This window comes from Saimiri boliviensis, chromosome 9, assembly GCF_048565385.1.
Source record: "Saimiri boliviensis isolate mSaiBol1 chromosome 9, mSaiBol1.pri, whole genome shotgun sequence".
Taxonomy (NCBI): domain Eukaryota; kingdom Metazoa; phylum Chordata; class Mammalia; order Primates; family Cebidae; genus Saimiri; species Saimiri boliviensis.
Window position 1 is genome coordinate 97823603 of NC_133457.1, and position 26844 is coordinate 97850446.

A 26844-nucleotide genomic window follows, 5' to 3' on the forward strand; every position below is an offset into this window, starting at 1 on the left:
TACTTGGGAGGCAGGAGAATCACTTGAACCTGGGAGGCAGAGGTTGCAGTGAGCCAAGATTGCGTCACTGCGCTCCAACCTAGGTGACAAAGTGAGACCGTCTGGGAAAAAAAAAATGCCAAGCTCAAGAAATCCTCCCACCTTGACTTCGGAGAATGCTGGGATTATAGGTATGAGCCAGTGTGCCCAGCCTGTATGAGATTTTCTGATACTAAATTATCCTTGTTTTTTTTTTTTTTTTTTTTTTTTTTTTTTTTTTTTTTAAATAAACTTGATTGATTGTGATTTTCTAAGGAATACATAGCCGGATTTGATTTCCTTATTTCTTCTCAGCTTCATTGTGGTATAATTTATGTACAATAAAATCTACCCATTTTGGTGTATATAGTTTGAGTTTTCGCTGTTGTATTTCAACATTAGAATCATTATATGTAGAACATTTCTATCATTATAAAAAATGTAATTTGGGCAACATGGTAAGACCCTGTCTCTACAAAAAAAAAAGAAAAAAATTTAAAAGAAAATTTGCTGGGTGTGATGGTACATGCCTGTAGTCCCAGCTACTTGAGAGGCTAAGATGGAGGATCATTTGAGCCCAGGAACTCAAGGTTATAGTGAGCCATGATTGCATCACTGCCCTCCATCCTGGGCAAGAGAATGAGATCTGGTCCCAAGGGAAAAAAAGGAAAGTAGCCATGTTGTCTGACATCCCTGCCTTTTTACATTCAGTTTTTTCCCATCAGTTCAAGATAACCACTGATCTGCTTTCTGTAACTAGTTTTTTCATGTCTAAAGTTTCACATGCATGGAATAATACAGTATGTAGTTTTGTTTTTTTAAATCTAGCATCTTTTATTTACCCTAATGCTTTTGTCATTTATCTGTGTTGTCTGGTTTATCTATCAGTAGTCTGTTCATTTGTTGATGTGTTATAATTTGTGGTTTGTTGATGACTAATACATTGATCATCTTATGTGCTATTAGTCATTTGTAAATAATTCTTTTCAAAATTATCTCTTCAAGTCTTTTTTTTTGCTCATTCTTAAAAGTCAGTTGTTATTATCGAGTTGTAAGACATGTTTATACTGTGTATTTTCTGTGTCTGAAGTCTCATGGCAGTGATAGAAGACAGAGAGAGTGGTCATAGGGAGGAAGTTAGTATATTCATAAACCAAGTGATCCTTCATAGATATGTTAGTCATCTTTGAGGTTCTTCCAAAAACCAGGTAGACCTAAGAGATGTGCCACAAGCTCTGTAGCTTTCCAGGAATTTTATGCCTGTATAGATGAGATCACTAGTTATGACACTGAGACAGAGAGAGATTAATTTTACGTTTAGAAATCTGAGTAAGGGCCGGGCACGGTGGCTCAAGCCTGTAATCCCAGCACTTTGGGAGGCCGAGGCGGGTGGATCACAAGGTCGAGAGATCGAGACCATCCTGGTCAACATGGTGAAACCCCGTCTCTACTAAAGATACAAAAAATTAGCTGGGCATGGTGGCACGTGCCTGTAATCCCAGCTACTCAGGAGGCTGAGGCAGGAGAATTGCTTGAACCCAGGAGGCGGAGGTTGCGGTGAGCCGAGATCGTGCCATTGCACTCCAACCTGGGTAACAAGAGCGAAACTCAGTCTCAAAAAAAAAAAAAAAGAAATCTGAGTAAAAGAATCCTTTCTTCTCCAGACACTTAATTATCTGCCCCTTTTTAAATGAAGGTAGAATTGCAGTATTCTCTCTCTGTATTCTTCCTTTCGTTTTGGTATTTATTTTGTTTCTGTAATCAGCATGTTCCTAATTTGGTTTAGGTACTCTTCCTGACTTTTACAAGTGTTATATGCTTTCCTCCTAAAAAATATGAAGATAGCTTTTTTTGTTGTTGTAAAAGGAAGGGATAAAAAGCACCCTGATCAATATAGAAGTAATTTTAATTAGAAACTAAACAAGCCTGCAACTCTTAGTCCTGTCTCCCAAGACAAGTACTTCTGCCAATTTGTTGTATATCCTTTCTAGCTTCTACGTGTGTGTGTGTGTGTGTGTGTGTGTGTTGTTACTCTATAGTTCCTTTATGTAATTGGGACCCTACTTTAATTTACTGAACTAGATTGGATGAAAATAAGACTAACCAAGAGTTGAGACTGTTGAAAAAGCGAAGGACATAGTGAAAGCCATAGATGTCAGTTTTTTGTTTTGTTTTGTTTGTTTTGAGATGGAGTTTCACTTTTGTCTCCCAGGCTGGAGTACAATGGCATGATCTCGGCTTACTGCAACCTCTTTTTATAGTTCTTCAGTAGGTACTTAGACTCCCAAGTAGCTGGGACCACAGGTGCATGCCACTATACCCAGCTAATTAATTTTTTTGTAAAGACATGGTCTCACTCCATTGCCCAGGCTGGTTTTCTAGCTTTTTAAATCGGTTATAGCAGAAGTCAGTTAAATGTGGCCCACTGTCCATTTTTTGTAAATAAAGACCAGAATACAGGCAAGGCCATTTATTTGTGTATTGTCTATAGTGTGCTACAACAGAGCAAAAACATACTTACTGTCTTGCCCTTGGCAGAAAAAGTTTCCTGATTCCTGAGCTACAAGAATTATAAATTGTTTTTCCAGTATATGGATAAACATGGAATGTAAAAAATTAATTGTTTCTATCAGTGTTAGTACGTGTTAAAGTATTAATTTTATTTCAATTGTGCGCTATCTTCAAAGACCTTTATACTTTCTGGCTTTGCTTGGCTTGGCTTTGCTTTGGTTTGTTTCCTTTTCTTTTGTTCTTTTTTGAGATGGAGTGTCGCTTTGCTGCCCAGGCTGGAGTGAAATGGCGCAGTCTTGGCTCACTGCAACCTCCACCTTCCAGGTTCAAGTGATTCTCCTGCCACAGCCTCCTGAGTGGCTGAGAATACAGGTGCCCACCACCATGCCCGGCTAATTTTTTTTTTTTTTTTTTTAAAGTAGAGACAGGATTTCACCATCTTGGCCAAGCTGGTCTCAAACTCCTGACCTCAGGTGATTCATCCACCTCAGCTTCCCAAAGTGATGGGATTACAGACATAAGCCACCACACCTGGCCTCTGGTAATTTCTTTTTTTTTTTGGTGGGGGAGATGGAGTCTTTATCACCCAGGCTGGAGTACAATGGCACGATGTAGGCTCACTGCAGCCTTTATCTCCTGGGTTCAAGAGATTCTCCTGCTTCAGCCTCCCAAGTAGCTGGGACTACAGGTGCACACCACCACACCCAGCTAGTTTTATTGTATTTTAGTAGAGATGGGGTTTCGCCATGTTGGCCAGGCTGGTCTCAAACTCCTGACTTCATGATCTGTCCTCCTCATTCTGCCAAAGTGCTGGGATTACAGGCGTGAGCCACTGCACCTGGCCGGTAATTTCTTTACTTGAGTCCTTATGTCTCCATTTTTTTGAATGATAAATTGTTTGTCATCATAAACAGTTGTTCCTGGCCATCTTGGCATATAAAGCCTGCATGTTATTAGGAAGTTGGATGTGTTGTCAGGTTTGTGGCAGAGTTACAAAGGGTAAATGCTCATCCTTAAGCATGTACTATGTCCATAATCAGTTTAGCCAACTTTATAAGGCTATATAGAGTCTTGTTGTTGCCCAGGCTAGAGTGCAGTGGCACAGTCTCGGCTCACTACAACCTCTACCTCCTGTGTTCAAGCAATTATTTTGCCTCAGCCTCCCAAGTAGCTGGATTACAGGTGCCCATCACCATGCCCAGCTAATTTTTTTTTTTTTTTTTTCCGAGACACAGTCTCGCTCTATAGCCAGGTTGGAGTGCAGTGGCGTGATAATTGGCTCACTGCAACCTCAGCCTCCCAAGTAGCTAGGACTACAGGTGTGTGCCACCACACCCGGCTAATTTTTGTATTTTTAGTAGAGATGGTGTTTCACCATGTTGGCCAGGATGGTCTTGATCTCCTGACCTCATGATCCGCCCACCTTGGCTTCACAAAGTGCTGGGATTACAGGCATGAACCACCGTGCCAGCCTAATTTTTGTTTAGTAGAGATGGGGTTTCACTGTGTTGGCCATGTTGGTCTCAAACTCCTGACCTCAGGTGATCTGCCCGCCTCAGCCTCCCAGTATGCTGGGATTACAAGTGTGAGCCACCGCGCCAGGCCTGGAAATTCTTATCATATGACAGTTACGTATTCGAAACATTTATCTATCCTCAGCAGTGGTTGAAGAGAGCCTGTGGTCCAGCTGTGATACCACCTTTGGGGGCACTATTCAAACCATATCCCATGTGCTACCTGGAAAGCCCATGTAACCTTTCCAGCTAACACCTTAACAGTGTGACTTGCCTGGCTGTCATACATGGTAATGTTTTTGTTTCTTTACTTTCTTAATACTATATGTCTATCTTTCCCATAAGTGAGGTCCCTCCCTACCTTTTTTTTTTTTTTTTTTTTTTTTTTTTTTTTTTTTAAATATGGAACGCTTCACGAATTTGCGTGTCATCCTTGCGCAGGGTCCATGCTAATCTTCTCTGTATCGTTCCAATTTTAGTATATGTGCTGCCGAAGCGAGCACCCCTCCCTACCTTTATCTCTGAACTTCCCTAAGGCCTGGCAAATCCAGGATGCTCAAGTAGATTGGAATCTGGAGAACCTCAAAATTCAAGACTAAATTATTGGAAATAATCCAGTTGTTCATTGATACGGAATTGTTTAAATCAACTGTGGTACCACTTCAAAATGTAATATCATACTTTGTTTTTTAAAATTATGGAATTAAGAATTCCAGGACAGGCCGGGCGCGGTGGCTCAAGCCTGTAATCCCAGCACTTTGGGAGGCCGAGGCGGGTGGATCACGAGGTCAAGAGATCGAGACCATCCTGGTCAACATGGTGAAACCCCGTCTCTACTAAAAATACAAAAAATTAGCTGGGCATGATGGCGCGTGCCTATAATCCCAGCTACTCAGGAGGCTGAGGCAGGAGAATTGCCTGAACTCAGGAGGCAGAGGTTGCGGTGAGCCGAGATCGTGCCATTGCACTCCAGCCTGGGTAACAAGAGTGAAACTCCGTCTCAAAAAAAAAAAAAAAGAATTCCAGGACATATTGTGATATTAGAAAACACACACAAATAAAGAATCAAAAAAATAAGGAACATGATAATTTGTATGTGGTATAGATCAGTTATTTATTCCTGCATAACAAACCATGTCAAAACTTTATAGCCTAAAATGATAAGCCTCCCCTTACCTTCTATTAGTCTCATCAGCCCACCTCAGCATCCCAAAGTGTTGGGATTACAGGTGTGAGCTACCACACCTGGCCTGGAAGTCTGATTTTTTATGAAAAAATGGATTTAATGGCTTCCTTCGCCAACCTTTTTGGAATGATCAGTGTTCCTGTCATTACAGGAAAGATCTCTATATGGATCTTTATAGATAGCTCTAATATAGAAAGATCTATATTCTGCACATTTTCTCAGTGATGATAAACAGGAACACTTGGCCAAATCTCCTTCTAACCCACACAGCATAAACATCTCAAAAGTGGGGTAAACTGTTATTCTAATTTTTTTTTTTTTTTTTTTTTTTTTTTGGCGATAGGGTCTCACCCTGTCACCCGGGCTGGAGTGCAGTGGTGTGATAACAGCTTACTGCAGCCTCAACCCCCTGGACTCAGGTGATCCTCCCACTACAGCCTCATGAGTAGCTGGGACCACAGGCATGCGATAACACATCTAGCTAATTTTCTTTTTTGTAGAGATGGAGTTTCCCTGTGTTGCCCAGCCTGTTCTCAAACTCCTGGGCTCAAGCAATTCTGGTTTCTAGCAATCCTGTCTCAAGGTGCTTGGGATTACAGGCATGAGCCATCGTGCCCAGCCATAGTTCTAATATATTTTTAAAACTGATTCAAGTAAAACATGGGAGAATACATGCCATTGTTATATCCATTATAGTACCCTTATATAATGGATATTCATTATATACCCGTTATATAACTGTGTTGAATTATCCCCAGGGACAGAGAAAGAAAACCACTGTCACATAACTAGTGAGTGATGGAGCATTCTTCACATCGGGCTCACTTTTTGCCTCAACATGCTTTCTCCTTGAGACCTATAAGTTTTTCTTCTTTCCAGTTGCTTAGGAGTAGCCTTTCCCTTCAGATAACGGCATTATTTTTCATCTTGTATTTACACCTCTGCTCTTTGCCAGTCTCTAATTTTTAAAAACCCTCAAAAGCAATTCATAATGATTTGTAAATGCCCTTGTTTGTGGGCAGTTTATCGTAGATGATGATTCTCAAGTAGGATGTTTCTGGGATGTCTGTCTGTAATACAGTGGTTCCTCCTTAGCCCCAAGGAGTATGTTTCAAGACCCCCAGTGGATCCCTGAAACCATGGGAAGTATCGAACCCTACATACATTCCTTTTGCACCATAACTGAGCCTGTATCATGCACTGTGGCTGTAACGTTTGCTGTTTGAGATGCAACAGCAAACGAGCACACATTTCTTTTTCCTTCTTCTTACAGTAGATGTCAGCAACTGCAGCATATGATTTTTTTTTCTCTTTCCTTATGAAGTCCAGAGCCTCCACCTTTTAACTTAGTACTTTACAGCTTCACTTTGGTGTATCTGTATTGCCAGCATCACTGCTCTTTTACTTTGGGGCCATTATTAAGTAATATCAGGGTTACTTGACCACAAGCACTGCAACACCACGACAGTTCATCTGATGGTAATCAAGACGCTACTAAGTGACTTATGGGCGGATGGTGTATACTCCAAAGGGATGATTCACATCCTAGGTGAGATGGCATGAGATTTTACCACACTATTCAGTATGGTGCTCAATATAAAACTTATAAATCGTTTATTTCTGAAATTTTCCATTTAATATTTTTGGACGTTAGGTGACTATAGGTAACTGAAACTGCAGATGAGAGGAAGACTGCTGGTTGTTCAATGTTACTTTTCTGTGAAGCTACAAAATAGTTCCCTTTAGTTTCATATTTGGTTCTTTAAATTCCTATGTAGGAAAAAATATCACTGCTGTCACACAGGGAGCTGTTTATTACTTTATTATTTCATCTGTTTTCTTTTTCATGACATCCCTAGCAAATTGCACACAGTGAAGAAATGATTCAGACATACTTTTCCATTTTTACTCAAGTTCTTTGGCTCCCCATGGTTTAGGTGTTGAGCTGTCAGTGATTTTGGTAATACATGTGGTCATATCTGTGTTTTATTTTTTAATATATGCACATATATGCACACATGTATTTGTAATACACACACATACACAAATATATTCAGAATAATCAAAACACAAAATCATGGGGTGACTAAATTGTCAGTTACTTTGAATTTAGATTTGAGTTGGACACTTATGACAAAACTAAGGGTTATTTTGGCTTCCTGGGACTAAATCTTCTCTCTCTCTCTCTCTCTCTCTCTCTCTCTCTCTCTCTCTCTCTCTCTTTAATTACGTTGTAAAATCCATTCAAAGCAGGGACTAAATCTTTATGGCTGTTTGATATCCTATGCAGTAGTGTTTATGAACTTAAGCCACAGTTGAAGGAAAGGAATTTCTTCTTCTCTGAGATTGAAAAGACTTCAATATATGATTGGTTCTTTCATGGGATCCAGCTAGAATATAACACATAACCATCAGTTTCATAAAAATTCAAAAAGGAAGTCACCGTGACTAGGATGACATAAAGGCATGTCATAGCTTTCTTCCTACAGGGACTTACTATAATCCTACTGTGACCCCAAGCAGTGGGTTAAAATGCCTACTTTGGAACATATCCTTTTCCCATCATCTGAGCAGCTGCTGAATATATCATCTTATAGACCACTTGGATAGCTCTCACTCCATGAATGGCATTCATGGCACCTATCCTCCAACAAAAATATGACTTTACATTGTACTTGGTGATTTTGCAGCAATTAATTCTTGGGTCATTCCATACAATATCTCTGAGGTTACACGGATACATTGTTGATAGTATACCCATTTTCCACAGGAAACGGATGTTAATATTAACTTGGTCGTGGTCACATACCTAGTTAATAGTATGTCCAGAATTTGACACCAGGAATTTTGTATTCTAATCATCATTCCTGTTTATTAAGCACCTTCTTTATGCCTTGCACTGATATAGGCATCATCTTTAATCATTACATGTTTCCTGACAGGTAGATCTTACTGTCACTCATTTTACATACGTTGAAAATGAGGCCTGGAAAGGTGAAATGAATTGGTAAAATTCACATGCGTTGTAACAGAATGAGAATTCACACCAAATCTCTCAGTCTTCATACCTGTGCTTTTTCTGCTTTATTTGCTTGGAACATGAAGAAAACACTACTGTTGTAGGTTTTGGGTGGTGAAACGAAAAGTATCAGTGTGTAAACAGTTCTCTAGCAGGTGGATTTTGCCCACTATCAAAGCTTTTGGTTGGTAAGAGCACAGAATTCAGTGTTCTGCAGTTGGGCTGTTCTAACTTTTTTATTCTCCCAAGTGCTGAACGTTAAAACTCATCTCACTACTAAGACCTCCTCAAGCCTTTGGCACCCTTGCTATAGAGCCAGGTGGTCTAAAGAAAGGCTCCCTCTAGGTTGTTGCACACTGTACACAACACATTACAGTGCGAGACAACCATCAGTTCCTTCCTTTCCTTCTCCCCCACCCCTCCAGAAAGCTGAGCCCCAGATGGAAGAGCTGGAAATGTGTCAACTGTTCTCTGAAGGGCATAGAGAAAATACTGCCAGGAAGAAAAGGCAAGCGCAACAGCTCATTAGTCCACTAATCAGATAGGACGACCATCAATTTCACAAAGAAAATGTCCTGAACAGAGAGATGGGAAGGGCTGGCAGAGTGTTGCCCACATGGTTCTGAAAACTGCACATTTTTGTCAGTGGATTTGTAACTTGGAGGCATTGCTTTCTTGATTGACTTTATTTATTATATCCCTTTACAAAATATGGCCACTGCAAACTGAAACAGAAAAATAGTGTTTGGAGATACTTTTTTTAATTATAAAGGGTCTCATCAATGCACAAAGATGTTCCTTGTTGCCAGGATTGTGAATACTCTTGTATGTGTTATCTTTATAGCTGTGTTCTCACAGAAAGAAAATGGAACTTAACATTCTCATTTGAGCCTTTGCTGCCCATTTTTTGCACTTTAATTTGAATTCAGTAGTTTTTGGAGAATGAATGTCGGGTACTTAAGTGAAAAGCTTAGAATTACTGTGGGGAGCATAGCACAATTTAAAGGTGATTATGGTAGCCCTGGTCCTATTATTAACCAAGTATGTAAAGAGTTCTCTTTGATAGGAAAAAATAACTTCTTAGATATATTAGAATATCACTCATTGGTATCAAGTCTGATTCCTGTTAGCTCGGACCTACCAAATTGTAACATCATGAAGTTAATCTAATTTATCTTTCTGGAATTTTGTTGGCATTTAGTATTATCCAACAGCTGCCTATTATTAATTGTTCCCATGGATGAAGTAGCATCTACTTAATGTAGGATCAGCTGTACTTTTCATCTTTTTGAACAATAAATAGCATGAGTGACATTTACATGCTTGAAGTCAGAGAGGTTGGCTCCACCTCTTTTTTCCTACTTGATGTAGTTGATATGTGTGTGTGTGTGTGTGTGTGTGTGTGTGTGTGTGTGTATGTATGTGTATATATATATATATATATATATGTATAGCTATAGATATAAAATCTAGTACGTCACTATTAATGGTGAGTTGTTATTAAGATGGAGGTTTGTTCTGTTGCCCAGGCTGGAGTGCAGTGGCGCATCTCGGCTCACTATGACCTTCGCCTCCCAGGTTCAAGCAATTATCCTACCTCAGCCTCCCAAGCAACTGGGATTACAGGTGCCCACCACCACGCCTGGCTAATTTTTGTATTTTTAGTAGAGGCTGTGTTTCACCATGTTGGTCAGGCTGATCTCAAACTCCTGGCCTTAGGTGATCCGCCCACCATGGCCTCTGAAAGTGCTGGGATTACAGGAGTTAGCCACAGGAGTTAGCCTATTAATGGTGATTTATATACAGCTGATTATGATTTTATTTTCATGTCATACAGTTGAGGCCTAGGTCTAGATAGTTCCCATATTAGTTTTTCCCCCTACTAATTTAATTCATTTATAAGGAGAAGTAAAAAAAAAAAAAAAAAAATGCATTTGAGGTAAGCTGCATTTGTAACCTGGTTTCTTCCTTTCTCAGCCACTATCTAGAGACTGCTAACTTTCAGTTCACGCCACCCGTTGACCCTGTTTCCTCATTTTAGTTGCCAGGGTTGAAGTAACAAAGTACCACAAACTGAGTGGCCTAAGACAATAGGAATTTATTCTCTCACAGTTCAGAAAGCCAGAAGCCAAAAATTGAGTTATCAGCAAGGTTGATTCCTTCCCAGGACTTCAGAGGACAAACGTGTCCCTTGCTCCCTCTTGGCTTGCTGGTTGCTGGCACTCCTTGGTACTTCACAGCATGTAGATGCATCGCTCCAGTCCCTGCCTCTGTCACCACTTAGTGTGACTGTCCTCACATCGGCTTCCCTCTGTATATGTGTCTGTGTCTGTGTCTCGTCCCTGCCTCTGTCACCACTTAGTGTGACTGTCCTCACATCAGCTTCCCTCTGTATATGTGTCTGTGTCTGTGTCTCATCTCTTCTTTAAGGACACCTTTCAGGTAGGATTTAGAGCCCACCCAGATAATCTAGGATGATCTCCTTCTCTTAAGATGTTTATAACTTAATGACATCTTCAGAGACCCTTTTGCCGAATCAGGTAACATTCACAGTTTCAGATGTTAGGACTTGGACATATCTTTTAGGGAGTCACTATTCAGCCCATTATACTAAGTATATTCACAGTCCTCTAGGAAAATAAGTTGATATTTCAAATTGTTGTCTGTTTTTTGCAACCTTATAGAAAACTCTAACCTCCGTTTCTCTTATTCTTTGCAGTTGGTCCTGAGAAAAGGGTGCCAGCAATGCCTGGATCACCCGTAGAAGTGAAGATACAGTCCAGATCCTCACCTCCCACCATGCCACCCCTCCCACCAATAAATCCTGGAGGACCGAGGCCAGTGTCCTTCACTCCTACAGCATGTGAGACCTCTTAGTTACTGGTGTTTGTAGTTCAGAGTGACATTTGGATCTAAGTGATTGACTTGCATGAAGCCTTTCGTATATATTATTCAGTATTTTCAAAGTGCTATTGAAAACAAAGCCACAGATATATTACTTCTGGTTGCTTCTTTTATAAATTAGACCCTCTGCAAATAATACTTAGCTTAGTTATTTGGATATTTAGTTGTTTAAATATTTTGTTTTCATGCTCTTTGGCTGGTAACTATTTTTATTTCCTTGACTCTAACAATAATGAATTTAAATTATTATATTGACTTCCGGGATTCAAAATAAGTTTTCTGGAATTACAGAATTAATTCTAAAAATGTTCTAGTACTGTCATGGTAAGGCTCTTTACAAAAGAGGATATTGTTTTATGAGTTTACTAGGGCGACCATAATGAAATACCACAGACTGGTGGTTTAAACAATTTATTTTTATTAATTTTCTCACAGTTCTGGAGGAAGAATGTAAAGATCAAGGTGTTGGCAGGTTTGGTTTTACCTTGGTCTTGCGGATGGTTACCTTCTCACCAAATCCCCACATGGCCTTTCCTCCATTTGCGTGCATCCCTGGTGTCTCTTCCCCTGCTTATAAGGACAATAATCATATTGGATTAGAGACTACTCATAATACCTCTTTTAAACTTAATAAACTCTTCAAAGTCCCTATCTCCAAATGTAGTCATATTCTGATATACAAGGAGTTAAGACTTCAGTGTGTGAATTTGGCCAAGACTAGGGCAGAATTCAGTCTGTAACCATTATGTTAGCTAATAATATATGTAACAAGATATTCAACTTCACTAACCATCAAGGAAATGCAAACTAGCACTGAATACAATACCGTTATACATGCACCGGGATGTTCAAAATGATGCCAAGTTTCGGTGATGTATGGAGCAACTTGAACACTCATACAATGCTAGTTGGAGTGTAATTTAGTACACCTACTTTTGGAAATTGTTTGGCAGTGTGCACTAATGCTGAATTTCCACGTACCCTGTAACTGAACGATTTCAGTCCTGTATATCGATAATCACCAAAATAACCCCAAATAAACTTCACCTTAAAATCTGGTATACATACATGCACATGTATGTCTTGTCTTTTCTTCTTTTTGAGATGAAGTCTTGCTCTGTCACCCAGGCTAGAGTGCAGTGGCGTGATCTTGGCTCACTGCAACCTCAGCCTCCCAGTTTCAAGCGATTCTCCTGCCTCAGCCTCCCGAGTAGCTGGGATTACAGGCATCGGTTAAGTTTTGTATTTTTAGTAGAGACAGGGTTTCACCATCTTGACCAGGCTGGTCTTGAACTCCTGACCCTGTGATCTACCCACCTTGGCCTCCCAACGTGCTGAGATTACAGGCATGAGCCACCACGCCCAGCTGTGCACATACGTGTCTTGATCTTCATTTGAGTTTTGCCTTTCCATACGCATGCTGCTGCCCCCAGTTCACGTTGACACTCTGCAGAGCTTTTGCCTCTAAACCAGAATGCACTGCTATTTGTAGAATACCCAAAAAGTGTCAGAGGACTGAGCTAGATGCTATATGTATTGTTTTATTTAAATGTTATTACACAAGCTTGCACACTGTCCTTGCTCAAAACTTTGTGTTTTTTGTGTAAGAGAATGTAAGATGTACAGCGTTAATTGGAAGTTTATTATTTTCCCAAAACATTTGAAATTGAGTAGCTGGCAACTGCAGCATTCAGTTTGAGCCAGAGTGAATGAAAAGAAGTACAACATCTCTTTTTTTACATTCTAATTTCTATCTCAAAGTTAAACAGACCTAGACATATATACTATCTTGAAATGAAACAGATTTAAATCTTGGCCATCAATCAGATTTCAAGATACACCCATAGGTACATGTATATATAAATGCAGCCCTTTTCACTTCCATATTTGGCTGCTTGGAGGTGGATGTTTCATTTCAGAAAATGTGATCATACAGTTTTTACTAAAGAGACTACGAAAAAGCCTTCCTGTGCACCAGAGTAGCTAAAAGCATGGTAATGTGTTATTTTTATGGGTTCTTTCAAAGGGGAACAGCTTGCCAATAACAATTGACCTTTCTGTGAAAACAAAAAAATGGCAGACCATTGCAACTAATTTTCTGGATTGCTGAGATTGAGTGTTGAACCTTCCTTCTAGTAGCTTTAGTAATTTCCTTTAATGGAAGACACAGAAGAAAATTCACCACCTTTCTCAGCCTGTTAGCCTTTTATACAGTGAATCATTCAGCAGCATTTTCCTGAACACTTACCCTTTGCTAGCAAATGAACAAAGCAAAAATATACACAGTATACACAGTTTATAAAACTTAATTACAGTATGCACATATGTGTTGTGTAGTGTATTAGGCAACAAAAATAGAGAAATAAGCATAGGTCAGGCGCGGTGGCTCACGCACTTGGGTAGGCTGGGGAGAGCAGATCACTTGAGGTCAGGAGTTTGAGACCAGCCTGGCCAACATGGTGAAACTCTGTCTCTACTAAAAATACAAAAAATTAGCTGGGTGTGGTGGTGTGAGCCTGTAATCCTACCTGCTTGGGAGGTTGAGGCAGGAGAATCGCTTGAACCCTGGAGGCAGAGGTTGCAGGGAGCCGAGATCACACCACCGCACTCCAGCCTGGGTAACAGAGCAAGACTCTATCTCAATTAAAAAAGGGAAAGAAACAAGCATCATTTGGGGAAGTAAAATGGTGGAAGCATGCACATAGACAGCACAGAGATATAGTGAATCCACTAAGGCTGACCTTCAAGTGGAGCAGCAGCAGCATGTGTCAAAGGATGCTCCTTAATAGAGATAATACCTGAACTATATGGAATGAAAAAGAGCTTGCCAGGTCAAACATGAATAAGGTTCAGTGTAAGAAGAGGGAACAGAGATGGTTAACTGTGACTGGCTTAGAGGAAGTAGAAAGGAAGTGGAGGAATTTTTATGATTAGTAGGTTTTTTTTTTTTTTTTTGGCAAAATATGATTAAATGTCATTTTTCTAAGCTAGGTAAAGATTAAATGATTAACTGTTTAAATATTGCTTAAGTCCTATATTGTTTCGTATGTTTTTAGATACAGTTTCACTTTCTTAGTTTTTTAAAGCTGAATATGATTAAGTGAAAACAGAATGACACTTATGTACTAGATCAATTAGGTTTTTACTCAGTGCCAACAAGAACATAGCTCAGTGCCAGGCACAGTGGCTCATGCCTGTAATCACAGCCTTTGGGAGGCCAAGGCATGAGGATTGCTTGAGCCCAGGAGTTCGAGACCAGCCTGGGCAGTATAGTCAGACCCCTTTATCTACAAAAAAAAAAAAAAAAATTAGCCGGACATGGTGGCACATTCTTGTAGTCCCAGCTACTCAGGAGGCTGAGATGGAGGGACACTTGAGTGCAGGAGGTCGAGGCTGCCATGTGCCAAGATGGTGCTGCTGCACTCCTGCCTGGATGACAGAATGAGACCCTACCTCAAAAAACAAAACCATAGCTCTAGCGTTGTTTTCTAAATTAAAATTATCAGGAAATGACTATTAAGAACAAAATAGGAAAACTAATTAATCAATGTATTATAATTTGAGCAAAAATGTAGGATGGGAGTGTCCTGCATGGAATCAGGAAGATGCCTTATTGAATGACCAAGGATTTGGCATATTAATCTAGCACCGGTAAGTCAGAGAGTTACTTGCTTTAATGGACATGAGTATTCTGGATGGCCAAAGAGATGGGTATCTTATTGTAGGAACAAATCATTAAATCAGTAGGCCTAAAAAATATCCCTCACATTATCATAATTCCTTTTTCTGGTGTCTTGCTCACATGCTACCTTCTGATTGACTGCCTGGTGTTTTTGGGATCTTGAAATTGGGAAGAAGATGTGATGTAAAAGATGGATATTTGTATCCCATCACTGGAAAGAGCTATTGGACCAGACCCATCTCAAGTACTACCTGTTGTAGGAAGTCTTTCTTAAAACTGTGCACCCCTGCCCATGGCACCTGTAGAGTTAGATGTCCCTTATTGCTCTTGGAGCACTCTGCTTTCTTTTTAAAACTCCAGTGTTACTCTGTTATCACTTTTATCTGACAGCAATCTCATTAAGGACAGAACAAGTTTTACATACTTTTATAACATGTACTTTACAAAATTCAAATGAACAAATGAAGGAGAACACAAACAAGAAAAAATGAACAAAGGTCCTATTGTTTACGTAACCTGAGTCTTTCATTTTGGCTTTATTTTAGTAAGCAATGGAATCAACCATTCTCCTCCTACCCTCAATGGCGCCCCATCACCACCACAGAGATTCAGCAATGGTCCTGCCTCTTCCACATCATCTGCACTCACAAATCAGCAGTTGCCAGCCACTTGTGGTGCTCGACAGCTCAGCAAGTTGAAACGCTTTCTTACCACCCTGCAACAGTTTGGCAATGACATCTCCCCTGAGATTGGGGAGAAGGTGCGGACTCTTGTTCTTGCACTGGTGGTAAGTACAGCCTCACTATTGTTGTCAGCTGCCTGAGTATGTGGCTTAGATCCAAAGCCAGCAGAGAAGTTCTAGATATTTCTGCTCATTTTCAAACCCATAGTAATATGGCAGATGCTACAGACCAGACTAATTATTGAATAACTTGTATAAAACTGTTGAATTGTAGGATTTTTCTTTTGAGACAGGGTCTCACTCTGTTGCCCAGGCTGGAGTACAGTGGTGCAAACCCAGCTCACTTCAGCCTTGATCTTCCAGGTTTAAGCAATTCTCTTGCCTCAGCCTCCCAAGTAGTTGGGACTACACGGGCGTGCCACCATGCCCAGCTAATTTTTTTATTTTTATAGAGACGGGATCTCCCTGTCTTGTTCAGGCTGGTCTCAAACTCCTAGCTTCAAGCAATCTGCCTGCCTCAGCTTCTCAAAAGTGCTGGGGTTACAGGCATAATGTTTAATTGTAGATTTTATATCAATGCTTATCAAAGAAACAGTCAGTGATATTTTCTTAATTCCCATAAGCAACTTTGGATTTTTCTTAAAACTGGTCTCAACAGGCCCACTGGTGTCCAACCAAGTTAATGCAAGGTTTTGCAATTTCATATATTCAGTGCCTAGTGCATTGTTTCCAAATCAAGGAGAGTAGGGAAGTAGCAAGTTTAATTTTTAAAACAATAATTTGTAAAATTACAAGTTTTGTGGACTAAATAAATAGTATCAAAGGGATTGAATTGTTCAGCTCCTTGTGCATATAAACTTGCTTAAGAATTTGCAAGATACACATAATTTTTCTTTCTATACTGCACTTGGTGAACCTGTGGTATAAAGGGGTAATTTTCTGACATTGACAACTGGGTGGGATTTTATTCTCAGTGTTTATAAGGGAAGTACTACCAGTTCCCAATGTTTCTAATTGAATTCTTTAAGATTTACGTCCAGTGAAAGCATTCTGTGCTCCTCTGTGTATGTTAACCCCTTTGTGTGGAATAGAAAGATGAATCACAGCACTAATCCTTGAAGTTGCAGTTCTCCAAGTGTGGTCCAGGGACCCCAAAGATTCCCCAGGATCCTTTCTGGAGATAGCAGTAGAATAAAGACAAAAGTAGATAGAATCCAACTGATTTCTGTTATGCTAGACATTAAAGAGACTTATAAATTATAAAACAGTGCCACTCTTCTTATTTTAGAAAATACAGATTTTAAAAATCATACCTCAGTCTGAAACAATACAGTTATTTTGTATTTTATTTAAATTCTCAGCTTTAATTTCTGATATGGTAATGTAAATAAATGCAATCCATATAAATTAGAGGAATTCTGAGACAAAACAGCCTTAAAAAATTTCTCGGCCTAAGTCCAGGTGTGGTGTATTACGCCTGTAATTCTAGCACTTTGGGAAGCCAAGGTGAGAGGATTGCTTGAGTGCAGGAGTTCAAGATCAGCCTGGCTATATAGTGAGACTCTGTCTCTACAAAACAATTTTTCAAACGTTAGCTGAGTATGGTGGCACATGCCTGTGATCCTAGCTACTCAGGAGGCTGAGGTGGGAGGATTCCTTGGGCCCGGGAAAGCTGTGTTTGTACCAGTGTACTTCCAGGCTAGGTGACAGAGTGAGACCTTATCTCAAAATATAAATTTAAAAAAATCTCTCAGTCTATTATGAAAGAACTTGCATACAAGGCAAAATGCAATAAATGACTATAATTTGTGAGGTTTCATCCTTATTGCCTATGAGTATAGGTTGTTTATTTTCATGGCTATAGTGTTTTATTGTAGGAATACACTACAGTTTACATTTTGGACTATGTGACATTTAAGTCATTTGCAATTTGGGACAGTTTTAGCATCTCCAGCATCACCCCTATGTTTTGAAGTTTGCCAGAAGGAGTCACAGGACTCGACATACAGTTACGCTCACAGCTAAGATCGATTACAGAGGCATAGTAAAGAGACAGAGTTAGATCATAAAAGAGACAGAGACACAGGTGGAGTCCTTATGCTCTCTCCCTCGTCCGAATGGTAACACAGAATATACCCTTTCCCCAGCAACAAAAATACAGCATCGTATATGCTTCTGTCAAGGGAAGCCTATTAAAGACTCAGTTCCCAAAGTTTTTGTTGGAACCTGTTCACACAGGCATTCTTTGCCTAGCCCCTGCCAAATTTTACCCTCTTAACGGGAAAACTTGTGTCTAGCATGAACCGTCTTCTTCACAGAACCACTCTACACACAGTCACCCTTATGAGTTAGGGAAAGTATAGTTCTTTTTTATTTTAAACCTGCTTATTCCTCAAATTTTAGACTACTATAGAAAAATCTTACTGGATCTAGAGTAGGGTCATTGGCCTTAAATGTCAAAATGAGCTTGAACATAATTGGAAACAAAGCAGACATCAAAATGTTATGATGATTCCAGCAGCAAATTACTTCAAGTATTACCTATTTTTAAAAATAATTTCAAGATTAAAAGTAAAAATGTCAAAAATTGATTTCCAAAAAATGTGAATCGTTTTTTAGTTATGAAAAGTATATGTAGGTATGTTCAATTATTTATTTTAAATGGCCACACTTGGGTTAACTTTTTTTCCCATAGTAAAATATACATTACAGAAAATACCATTTTAACCATATTTTAAGTATATAGTTCAGTGGTCTGAAATACATTCATATTGTTTGTCCTGTTCACCATTGTGTCCCTGTTCAACCATTGTGTACCTAGAGCCTATGAGCATCACAGGGTTAAGGAATTTATGCAGTTGCTTTTTTTGAATTGTGATGAAATTTACTGTGTTAACTATTTTCAGGTTTACAGTTTAGTGATAAGTACATTCACATTATCTTACAGCCATCATCGCCATTCATCTCCAAAACTCTTCATCTCGCTGAATTTTACCAGTTAAACAATTAACACCCCATTCCTCCCTCTCCCTAGACCCTGGCAATTAACCATTCTACTTTCTGTCTCCTTTTACTACTCTAGGTACCTTATATAAGTAGAATCATATTGTGACTAGACTATTTTACTTAGCTCAATGTCCTCAGGGTTTATCCATGTTGTAGCATATGTCAGAATTTCTTTCCTTTTTAAGGCTGAATAATATTTCATTTTATGTCTATCTCACATTTATTGATCTGTTAATCCCTCAGTGGACACATGGGTGCCGCCACCTTTTCAGTTAAGAAACGTTTTAACACTGTAGGAAACTGTTTATCATCCAGGGTCCTAGATGCCAGCCAGTGGCCCAACCTTACAAGTAGGCCTTTCTAAGGCTAGCAGTTTTAGGCCTACTATGTTAACTCTTTTTTGTACAGGGCCATTACAAATAATGCTCCTGTGAACATTCTTATACATTTGTGGAAGCATCGCACACACAGTGGAATTATGGTTTCATATGTTGTACATATATGCATATTTAGTGTTGAGTGCCATATGGTGTTCCCAAGTGTTACGCCTCTAACCTAATGATATTTTCTTTAATATTGATATTAAAAGTATATATAGATTTGGGTGAGGATTGAGAGACAAAATGTGTTTGTTAAATACAGTACTTATTATTGCAAGAAAAATTTAAAACTTAGCAAACTAGTTATAGCAGGCACTACCTTCATCTGATGATGGCTTTACATGTAACCAAAACTCTACAGCAAGCCTCATGTTTAGTGGTGAAATTTTGAAAGCTTTTCCTGTGAGATTAGGAAGCACCTAAGGATATCTGTCTTCTATTCAGTGTAATCCTGAAAGTTCTAACCTAGGAAATAGGATATAAAGATTGGAGAGACATAAATGAAACTGCTATTTCAAGGAGAGTTAACATGTTTATAGCATTAAATTTGCCTTTTCAAGGAGAATTAACGTTTATAGCATTAAATTTGCCTTTTCAAGGAGAATTAACATGTTTATAGCATTAAATTTGCCTATTCAAGAAAGCATCTTCATCATGTCTAGTCCTTTATTATGAAAAGTATGGCCAAGATTTTGGTGGGCATATGTAAGTGGAACAGACTTTCAGGTGGCAGAAACTTTATTTAGCCAAGTCAAAGAAGGGTCACGTAGTTGGTGTGGTAGTGTGTACCTGTAGTCACAGCTATTCAGAAGGCTGAGGCAGGAGAATCATTTGGGCCCAAAAGTTTGAGGCCAGCCTGAGTAACATAGCCAGACCCCCATCTCTAAAAATAATGGCCACGTAATTTAGTAGGTGGACTTCACCTGTCTGCATTCTGTGTCCATGTTGTATAAGAAATAAGGTACCGAGAGTCGCTAACTATACCCAGAAGGGCAAGCATGGGCATTTTCCACTTTAAGGTAATGGTAAATGTTTTGTGCTTCACTTTCTTATTTGGAGAATGTTTGGCAATGTTTCTGGTACCATTTGTCCTAAGAAAATGATAAACAGTGTGCACCAAGATAACCAGTTCAACATTAAGTACCCCCTCCCTCATTGAAACTAACTAAAAAGTCTGTAAAATCCTGAGTAAAATATAATATATCTGTTTTGGAATATGATGTCATTAAAAATCAAGTCTCATTCTGGTTCAGAGGCAAGATAGAAAGGCATACTTATCCCTATTCCTCTTGATAAATAGTAAAAACATGTGGACATTACATATAAAACAATAATAATTAGACCCTTTGCCAGGCATGGTGGAGTGCGCCTGTAGTCCCAGTTACTTAGGAGGCTGAGGCAGGTGGATTGCGAGCCTGGGGGACAGAGCAAGACCCCATCTCTTTAAAAAGAAAAAGAAGATGATAACCACTCTTAAAGGTGGAGAGAAAAGGGCAGATTCACTCGTGGGACTCACAGGACTACATAAACAGTGAGTTCCCTAGGTTTTGTGTTTTCCTGATATATCCCAGACCAGGATGTGCAGAAAATGAAAATGTTAAGAGTAAGTGTAGGCCGGGCACGGTGGCTCACGCCTGTAATCCCAGCACTTTGGGAGGCTGAGGCGGGTGGATCACAAGGTCAAGAGATCGAGACCATCCTGGTCAACATGGTGAAACCCCATCTCTACTAAAAATACAAAAAATTAGCTGCGCATGGTAGCGCGTGCCTATAATCCCAGCTACTCAGGAGGCTGAGGCAGGAGAATTGCCTGAACCCAGGAGGCGGAGGCTGCGGTGAGCCGAGATCGCGCCATTGCACTCCAGCCTGGGTAACAAGAGCAAAACTCCATCTCAAAAAAAAAAAAAAAAAGAGTAAGCGTAAAAACATAGGTAAATAAACTTCCCTTAGCTGGCAGAGTGGAGTATGCCTGTAGTCCCAGCTACTCAGGAAGTAGTCTTTCCATACATTTAATCTGTTTGTGTTTGCTTTATGAGACCTGATTGCTTCCTTTGTGGTAGGTATAAAAGAGTATCATTCTCTTACACTTAATTTTTATTCCTGATTGCCAGAATTACAGGTTTCTTTGATTGTATTGTGCAAATGTCGTATACTTAGAACAGACACACAGTTCACTTTAAAATAATTTTTTTGGTATGAAATGTGGGAAAGTGTTCATACATTTTCCTCTAACATGTTTAAATTGGACATACCCCTTTTCCCTGAAGGAAAATATCTTAATGTTTACTGAATAATAAATATGATATATTAGGAAAATCTAACATAATTGCATACTCAGAAATAACTGTTATTGTGATTATTCTTCCAGGCATTAAATATATGATATGATATGCATACATGTTATTTTTATAAGTGGATTCTCAGAAAATATAATCTTCTGTTTCTGGTTTTCCACTTAACAGTATTTTAGATACCTTTTCCACATTAATGCATGCAAATCTACTCTGCCACCTCCCCCCGTAAGTGTTCTTATACATGACTCTTGTAATTTTAATGTAGTTTCCTGTTGTAGTTTCCCCCGCTTTTGTTGTTGTTATTGTTGTTAGGAAAATATATTGTAATTGTGAGTAAGTTGCATGTTACATACTATGTTTTTGAACACTTGGAACGTTTCTGAAAGTAAATTTCTAGACATGGTAATTGCTGTTTCAGGGGAGCATGTAGGGATTCAGAATAATCCTCACATTTTGTTTTGTTTTGTTTGTTTTAATTTGTTATCCTACATAGTTTTATGAACTTTGAAGAAAATATTTTTATTTGTTCATTCCCCTTAGCAGAGTTGCTGAGTCCCATTCCTAGTTTAAGGCCTAGACCTTTGAGAAAACACCGATGACGGGCACCCTTCCAGAGAACAGTAAAAGCTAGGGGTTTGCCTGTTGGGAGTTACTCTAATACGCACAATGCATACAGGCCACTTGAAGGTAGAAGGCAAACTATTGTTCTTTTTTCTTTTGCCTTTTTTTTTTTTTTTTTTTTTGGACTTCCTATTTTGAAGATTTGGGAACGTTATGCCAGGAGGAGGTGGGGGGCAGAACTTGAAAAAGAAATGAACTTTTGAAAAAATGTGACTCAGAGTTATTGAGTCCAAAATGTCTTGAAGTTGACATCCAAGGTTGAATCAGGATCTCTGTAACAGGAAATGTTGTAAGCTTGATTCCCTGTGCCTGAAGTGACTTTCAATGAACCCCTCAATATCAGGGGGCCTGAGTGTCTTTCTTCATGAGTAGTAAGAAAGGCAGTGCCGTATTCTGCAGCCTAGGCTGCTGGGCAGAGGGGAGAATTTGGATTTAAGGTGTTGGTGAGGGAGTCAAGGAGCATGAATTTCTGTCATAAGAAACCAGTATGGTTTACCTTTGCCAGGCTCAGAGTTCATGATAATGTTCCTGCAATTATCCTTTTCCTTATAATTTAAAAGAGTTCACATCTGTAATACCAACCTGGGAGGCTGAGGCAGGAGGATAACTTGATCTCAGGAGCTCAAGACCAGTCTGCACAACGTAGCAAGACCTCATCTCTATTAAAAATTTAAAAAATAAAAAGGCCGGCCGGGCGCGGTGGCTCAAGCCTGTAATCCCAGCACTTTGGGAGGCCGAGGCGGGTGGATCACGTGGTCAAGAGATCGAGACCATCCTGGTCAACATGGTGAAACCCCGTCTCTACTAAAGATACAAAAAATTAGCTGGGCATGGTGGTGTGTGCCTGTAATCCCAGCTACTCAGGAGGCTGAGGCAGGAGAATTGCTTGAACCCAGGAGGCGGAGGTTGTGGTGAGCCAAGATCGTGCCATTGCACTCCAGCCTGGGTAACAAGAGCGAAACTCCGTCTCAAAAAAAAAAATAAATAAATAAATAAAAAGGCCATGTGTGTTGGCTCACACTTGTAATCCCAGCACTTTGGGAGACTGAGGCAGGCAGATCATGAGATCAGGAGTTTGAGACCAACCAGCCTGACCAACATGGTGAAACCCTGTCTCTACTAAAAGTACAAAAAATTAGCCAGGCGTGGTGTCAGGCACCTGTAATCCCAGCTACTCAGGACACTAAGGCAGGAGAATCACTTCAACCTGGGAAGCGGAAGTTCCAGTGAGCTGAGACTGCGCCACTGCACTCCAGCCTGGGCAAGAGTGAGACCCGTGTCTCAGAAAAAGATAGAAATAAGTTAAAAAAAAAAAAAAAAAAGTTTGGCATTGTAAGTTTTGTAAGTTGAACGAGGTTATTTATCTTTTCAGAACTCAACAGTGACAATTGAGGAGTTCCACTGTAAGCTCCAAGAAGCTACAAACTTCCCCCTTCGTCCTTTTGTGATTCCATTTCTCAAGGTAATTCAATAAAATAATTACTGAATATAATTTATCTTCAGTATTTCCTCACGTTCTGCTAATCCCTCTTACATGATTTAAATCAGAGCAGTTTGCCACATTTTTAAATCTTTATTTGGGGCTGTCAGAGAGGTCTGAGTGCAGTCAACAGATAAACAGATTTCATGAGATGAGAACTGCAAAAGTCTTAACGTTGTGGTCTGTGTGCAGACACTGCTGGTAACACACAGGAATCGCTAGCATAGGAGAGAATAGGAGGTGCTTGGGCTGGAAGTGTGAAGGTAGAAGGGAGGTAGAGCTCCTAACAAGAAATAACTGCACACTAATCTTTTGGGTATAGTCAGAGCGTGAAGAGTGTGGTACCAGAGAAGAGGGCTGTCGGACAAAAGGCAAGGCCTTTGCTGTTTAGACTTACTCTAAGGTCAGGAGAGGATGTAGGAAGACAGTGTTTGTGTCTCCCCAAACCCAGTTACTGTAGTTTCTAAAGATGTCTTCTGCAATAATGTTTTCCAGACCATAACTTTTGGAGAGATTGTTCTGCATTATCATGCTTAAATGATAAATGCAATGAGGCGGTGTTTTCTTTACATGGAATATAATCCTTTTAAAAAGCTTTTGGCCAGGCACAGTGGCCCACACCTGTAATTCCAGCACTTTGGGAGGCCAACGCAGGTGGATTGCTTGAGCTCAGGAGTTCGAGACCACCTGTCCAACATGGCAAAGCCCCGTCTCTACCAAAAAATACAAGAAAAATTAGCTGGCCAGTGGCACACACCTGTAGTCCCAGCTACTTAGGAGTCTGAGGCAGGAGAATTGCTTGAACCTGGGCAGTGGAGGATGCAGTGAGCTGACATTGTGCCACTGCACCCCAGCCTGGGTGACAGAGCGAGACTCTCTTTTAAAAAAAAAAAAAATCATTTAAGAGTAAGCTGCAAGACCAGATATGGTGGCTAATGCCCATAATCCCAGCACTTTGGGAAGCCAAGGTGGCCAGATCACTTGAGGTTAGGAGTTAAGAGAACAGCCTGACTAATATGGTGGAACCCTGTCGTTACTAAAAATACAAAAAATTAGCACTTGCCTGTAGTCTCAGCTACTCGTGAGGTTGAGGCAGGAGAATTGCTTGAACTTGGGAGGCAGAGGTTGCAGTGAGCCAAGATCATGTCACTGCCCTCCAGCCTGGGTGACAGAACAAAACTCTGTCAAGGAAAGTAAGCTACAGACATTATGCTTTTAAATACTTGAATACAGTTATCACATCAGGAAAGTAACATTCATACAGCACTGTTATCGTATCTATAGACCGTATTCATACTTCACCACGTGTGCCTCTAATATCTTTTACAACAAAGAAAAACTTGGGAGGGAGCTTAGTTCTGGATCTAATTCAGGATCACTCATTGCATTATTTGTCATGTGTCTTTAGTCCACTTTAGTCAGGCACACTCACTCAGCTGTTTGTGATCTTGACATTTTTACAGAAGACGGCATAGTTACCTGGATTTGGTTTTCTCTGATGTGTTAATATGATTAGAATCATTTTCCAAAAAAACTGTACTCGGCTGGGCTCAGTGGCTCACACCTATAATCCCAGCACTTTGGGAGGCCAAGGTGGGCGGATCATTAAGAGACCAGCCTGACCAATATGGTGAAACCCCATCTCTACTAAAAATACAAAAAATTAGCCGGGCATGGTGGCGTGCACTTGTAGTCCCAGCTACTCAGGAGGCTGAGGCAGGAGAATTGCTTGAACCCGGGAGGCAGAGGTTGCGGTAAGCCAAGGTTGCACTACTGCGCTTCAGCCTGGGGGACAGAGCAAGACTCCATCTCAAAACAAACACAACAAAACAAAAAAATTGTACTCCTTTGTTACTGTATTTTGAATTTTGTCAATATTTATGGAAATTTGTTTTCTCTCTTTTATGAGTATCTGTATAATATCTTTAATTTTGCCTCTTAGCAAAGGCTAAAAAATTTACTGTCTGGCCAAATAAATATGCCCCCTTTACTTTATTTTACCTTACTTTCATTTCTTAAGAAAATGTAATAGCATCAGACATATAGGTCATCTTACTAAAGTACTAATACCAGTTTTTAAAAACTTTATATTGGAGCACAGCAGATACACAAGAAAAGATGCATAGGTCTAAGGCGCACAGCCTATATCACGGCTCTGTTCTCATGGCGTTGAAGCCCTGGCTGCTCTGAGAAGTCTGTGACACCTTCCTGATCCCTGAAACAGCTGTACTGGTTCTATCTTGGTCTCCTTTCTGTATGTCAGATCTGGTAGACAATTATTTCCCCAAGACTCTAGAATTAAGAAAGATTTGTGAAATTTGTGTTAATAGGAAATAATTAGCATGTTTTTTATTCATCATTGGACATGTCACAAGTGTAAAGATCTGAGATGTTGGTTTTTTTTTTTTAATTAAGTTTTTACAGTCGCAACAAGATTGAGGTTATAGAACAGACTTTAAAAGAATTTTATATAGTCAAATTCCCTATTCTTAACTGTGTTATTTTGGAAAACAGCATGAGGTAGGTTGTTATGGCAGCTTTTTGGCTAGCATTTGGGGTTTTGTCAATTTCTGCTTTAAAACAGTCACTAATTATGGTGCCTGCTAAATTAACCCTCAGTGAAGGGATAGCTACTTGCATGTATTAAAACTCTCCTTTCACTTACTCATTTGTCCCCTGGGTTTAAGCCTTTGCTTATGAGCTCAGCCTACATTGCTTTTAAATTTGGTGAGAAAAATGTAATTTCTACTTTATGGTTTTTTTAATAAAAGACATATGGGAAAAGTAAATTCTGTATATGAAGGAAGTCAAGTTCTGAGCTTTAAAAGATGTATGGGTTTCAGGAGGCGGAGGTTGTGGTGAGCCGAGATCGCACCATTGCACTCCAGCCTGGGTAACGAGCGAAACTCCGTCTCAAAAAAAAAAAAAAAAAAAAAAAAAAGATGTATGGGTTTTAAAATGTGATTTGTTCCTATTACAGGTTTTCTAAATATGAGAGACAGAAAAATATCTAATGAATTATCCTTTTACATTTTACATCACTCCCAATGCTCCTTTTCAAACTCCCATGTTTCATAATAATCACAGTTTCTAGAATTCCGTGGCAGCTCTCATACAGAACATGAAGGAAGGCTGAGTAGTACTATCAGAGATGTGTTGGGATTCAGAAGAGAGAAACCAGGGCTTGGAATGACACGCACATAGGCAGTAGTACTTATCTCACTCACTGACATCTTCAGAAGTAAATGTTTTAAAATTATTATGTTCAACAACCCTTTATTAAACTTTGACTCTGTACTAGGCTGTAAAGGTAAATAAGGTACAGTCTCTTCCTTAAGCAGATTTACATCTGGTTGGGGCAAGAAATAACTGAACCAGTAATTCAAGTGTAGTATAAGAGGTGTCGTACTCACAGAAGAAGCATATGAAAATCAGACTGCCAAGGAAAAAGAGGGCTTTTATCTTGGATCATCAACTTTGTGAAAGTGTTTGAGGTGCTGAGCCCTGTTGTATAGGGCCTAACACTGGGAAAACTGCCTCTTCCTTT

General features: G+C 39.7%; 1 protein-coding gene and 1 non-coding gene across 4 annotated transcripts in view; one reads left to right on the forward strand and one right to left on the reverse strand.

Moving 5' to 3' along the window:
• Positions 1-26844, forward strand: part of CBFA2T2 (CBFA2/RUNX1 partner transcriptional co-repressor 2) — a 152622-nt gene that overhangs the window by 96664 nt on the left and 29114 nt on the right. For all 3 annotated transcript variants that reach the window (XM_039479227.2, XM_039479228.2, XM_074406411.1), the window contains exons 2-4: positions 10968-11111; positions 15380-15621; positions 23190-23279. In XM_039479227.2, the coding sequence (XP_039335161.1) occupies positions 10968-11111; positions 15380-15621; positions 23190-23279 (476 nt within the window). The remainder of the gene's footprint in view (positions 1-10967; positions 11112-15379; positions 15622-23189; positions 23280-26844) is intronic.
• LOC120367940 (U6 spliceosomal RNA) lies at positions 4440-4546 on the reverse strand. Its single transcript, XR_005582181.1, has one exon. It is a non-coding gene; the product is annotated as a U6 spliceosomal RNA (small nuclear RNA).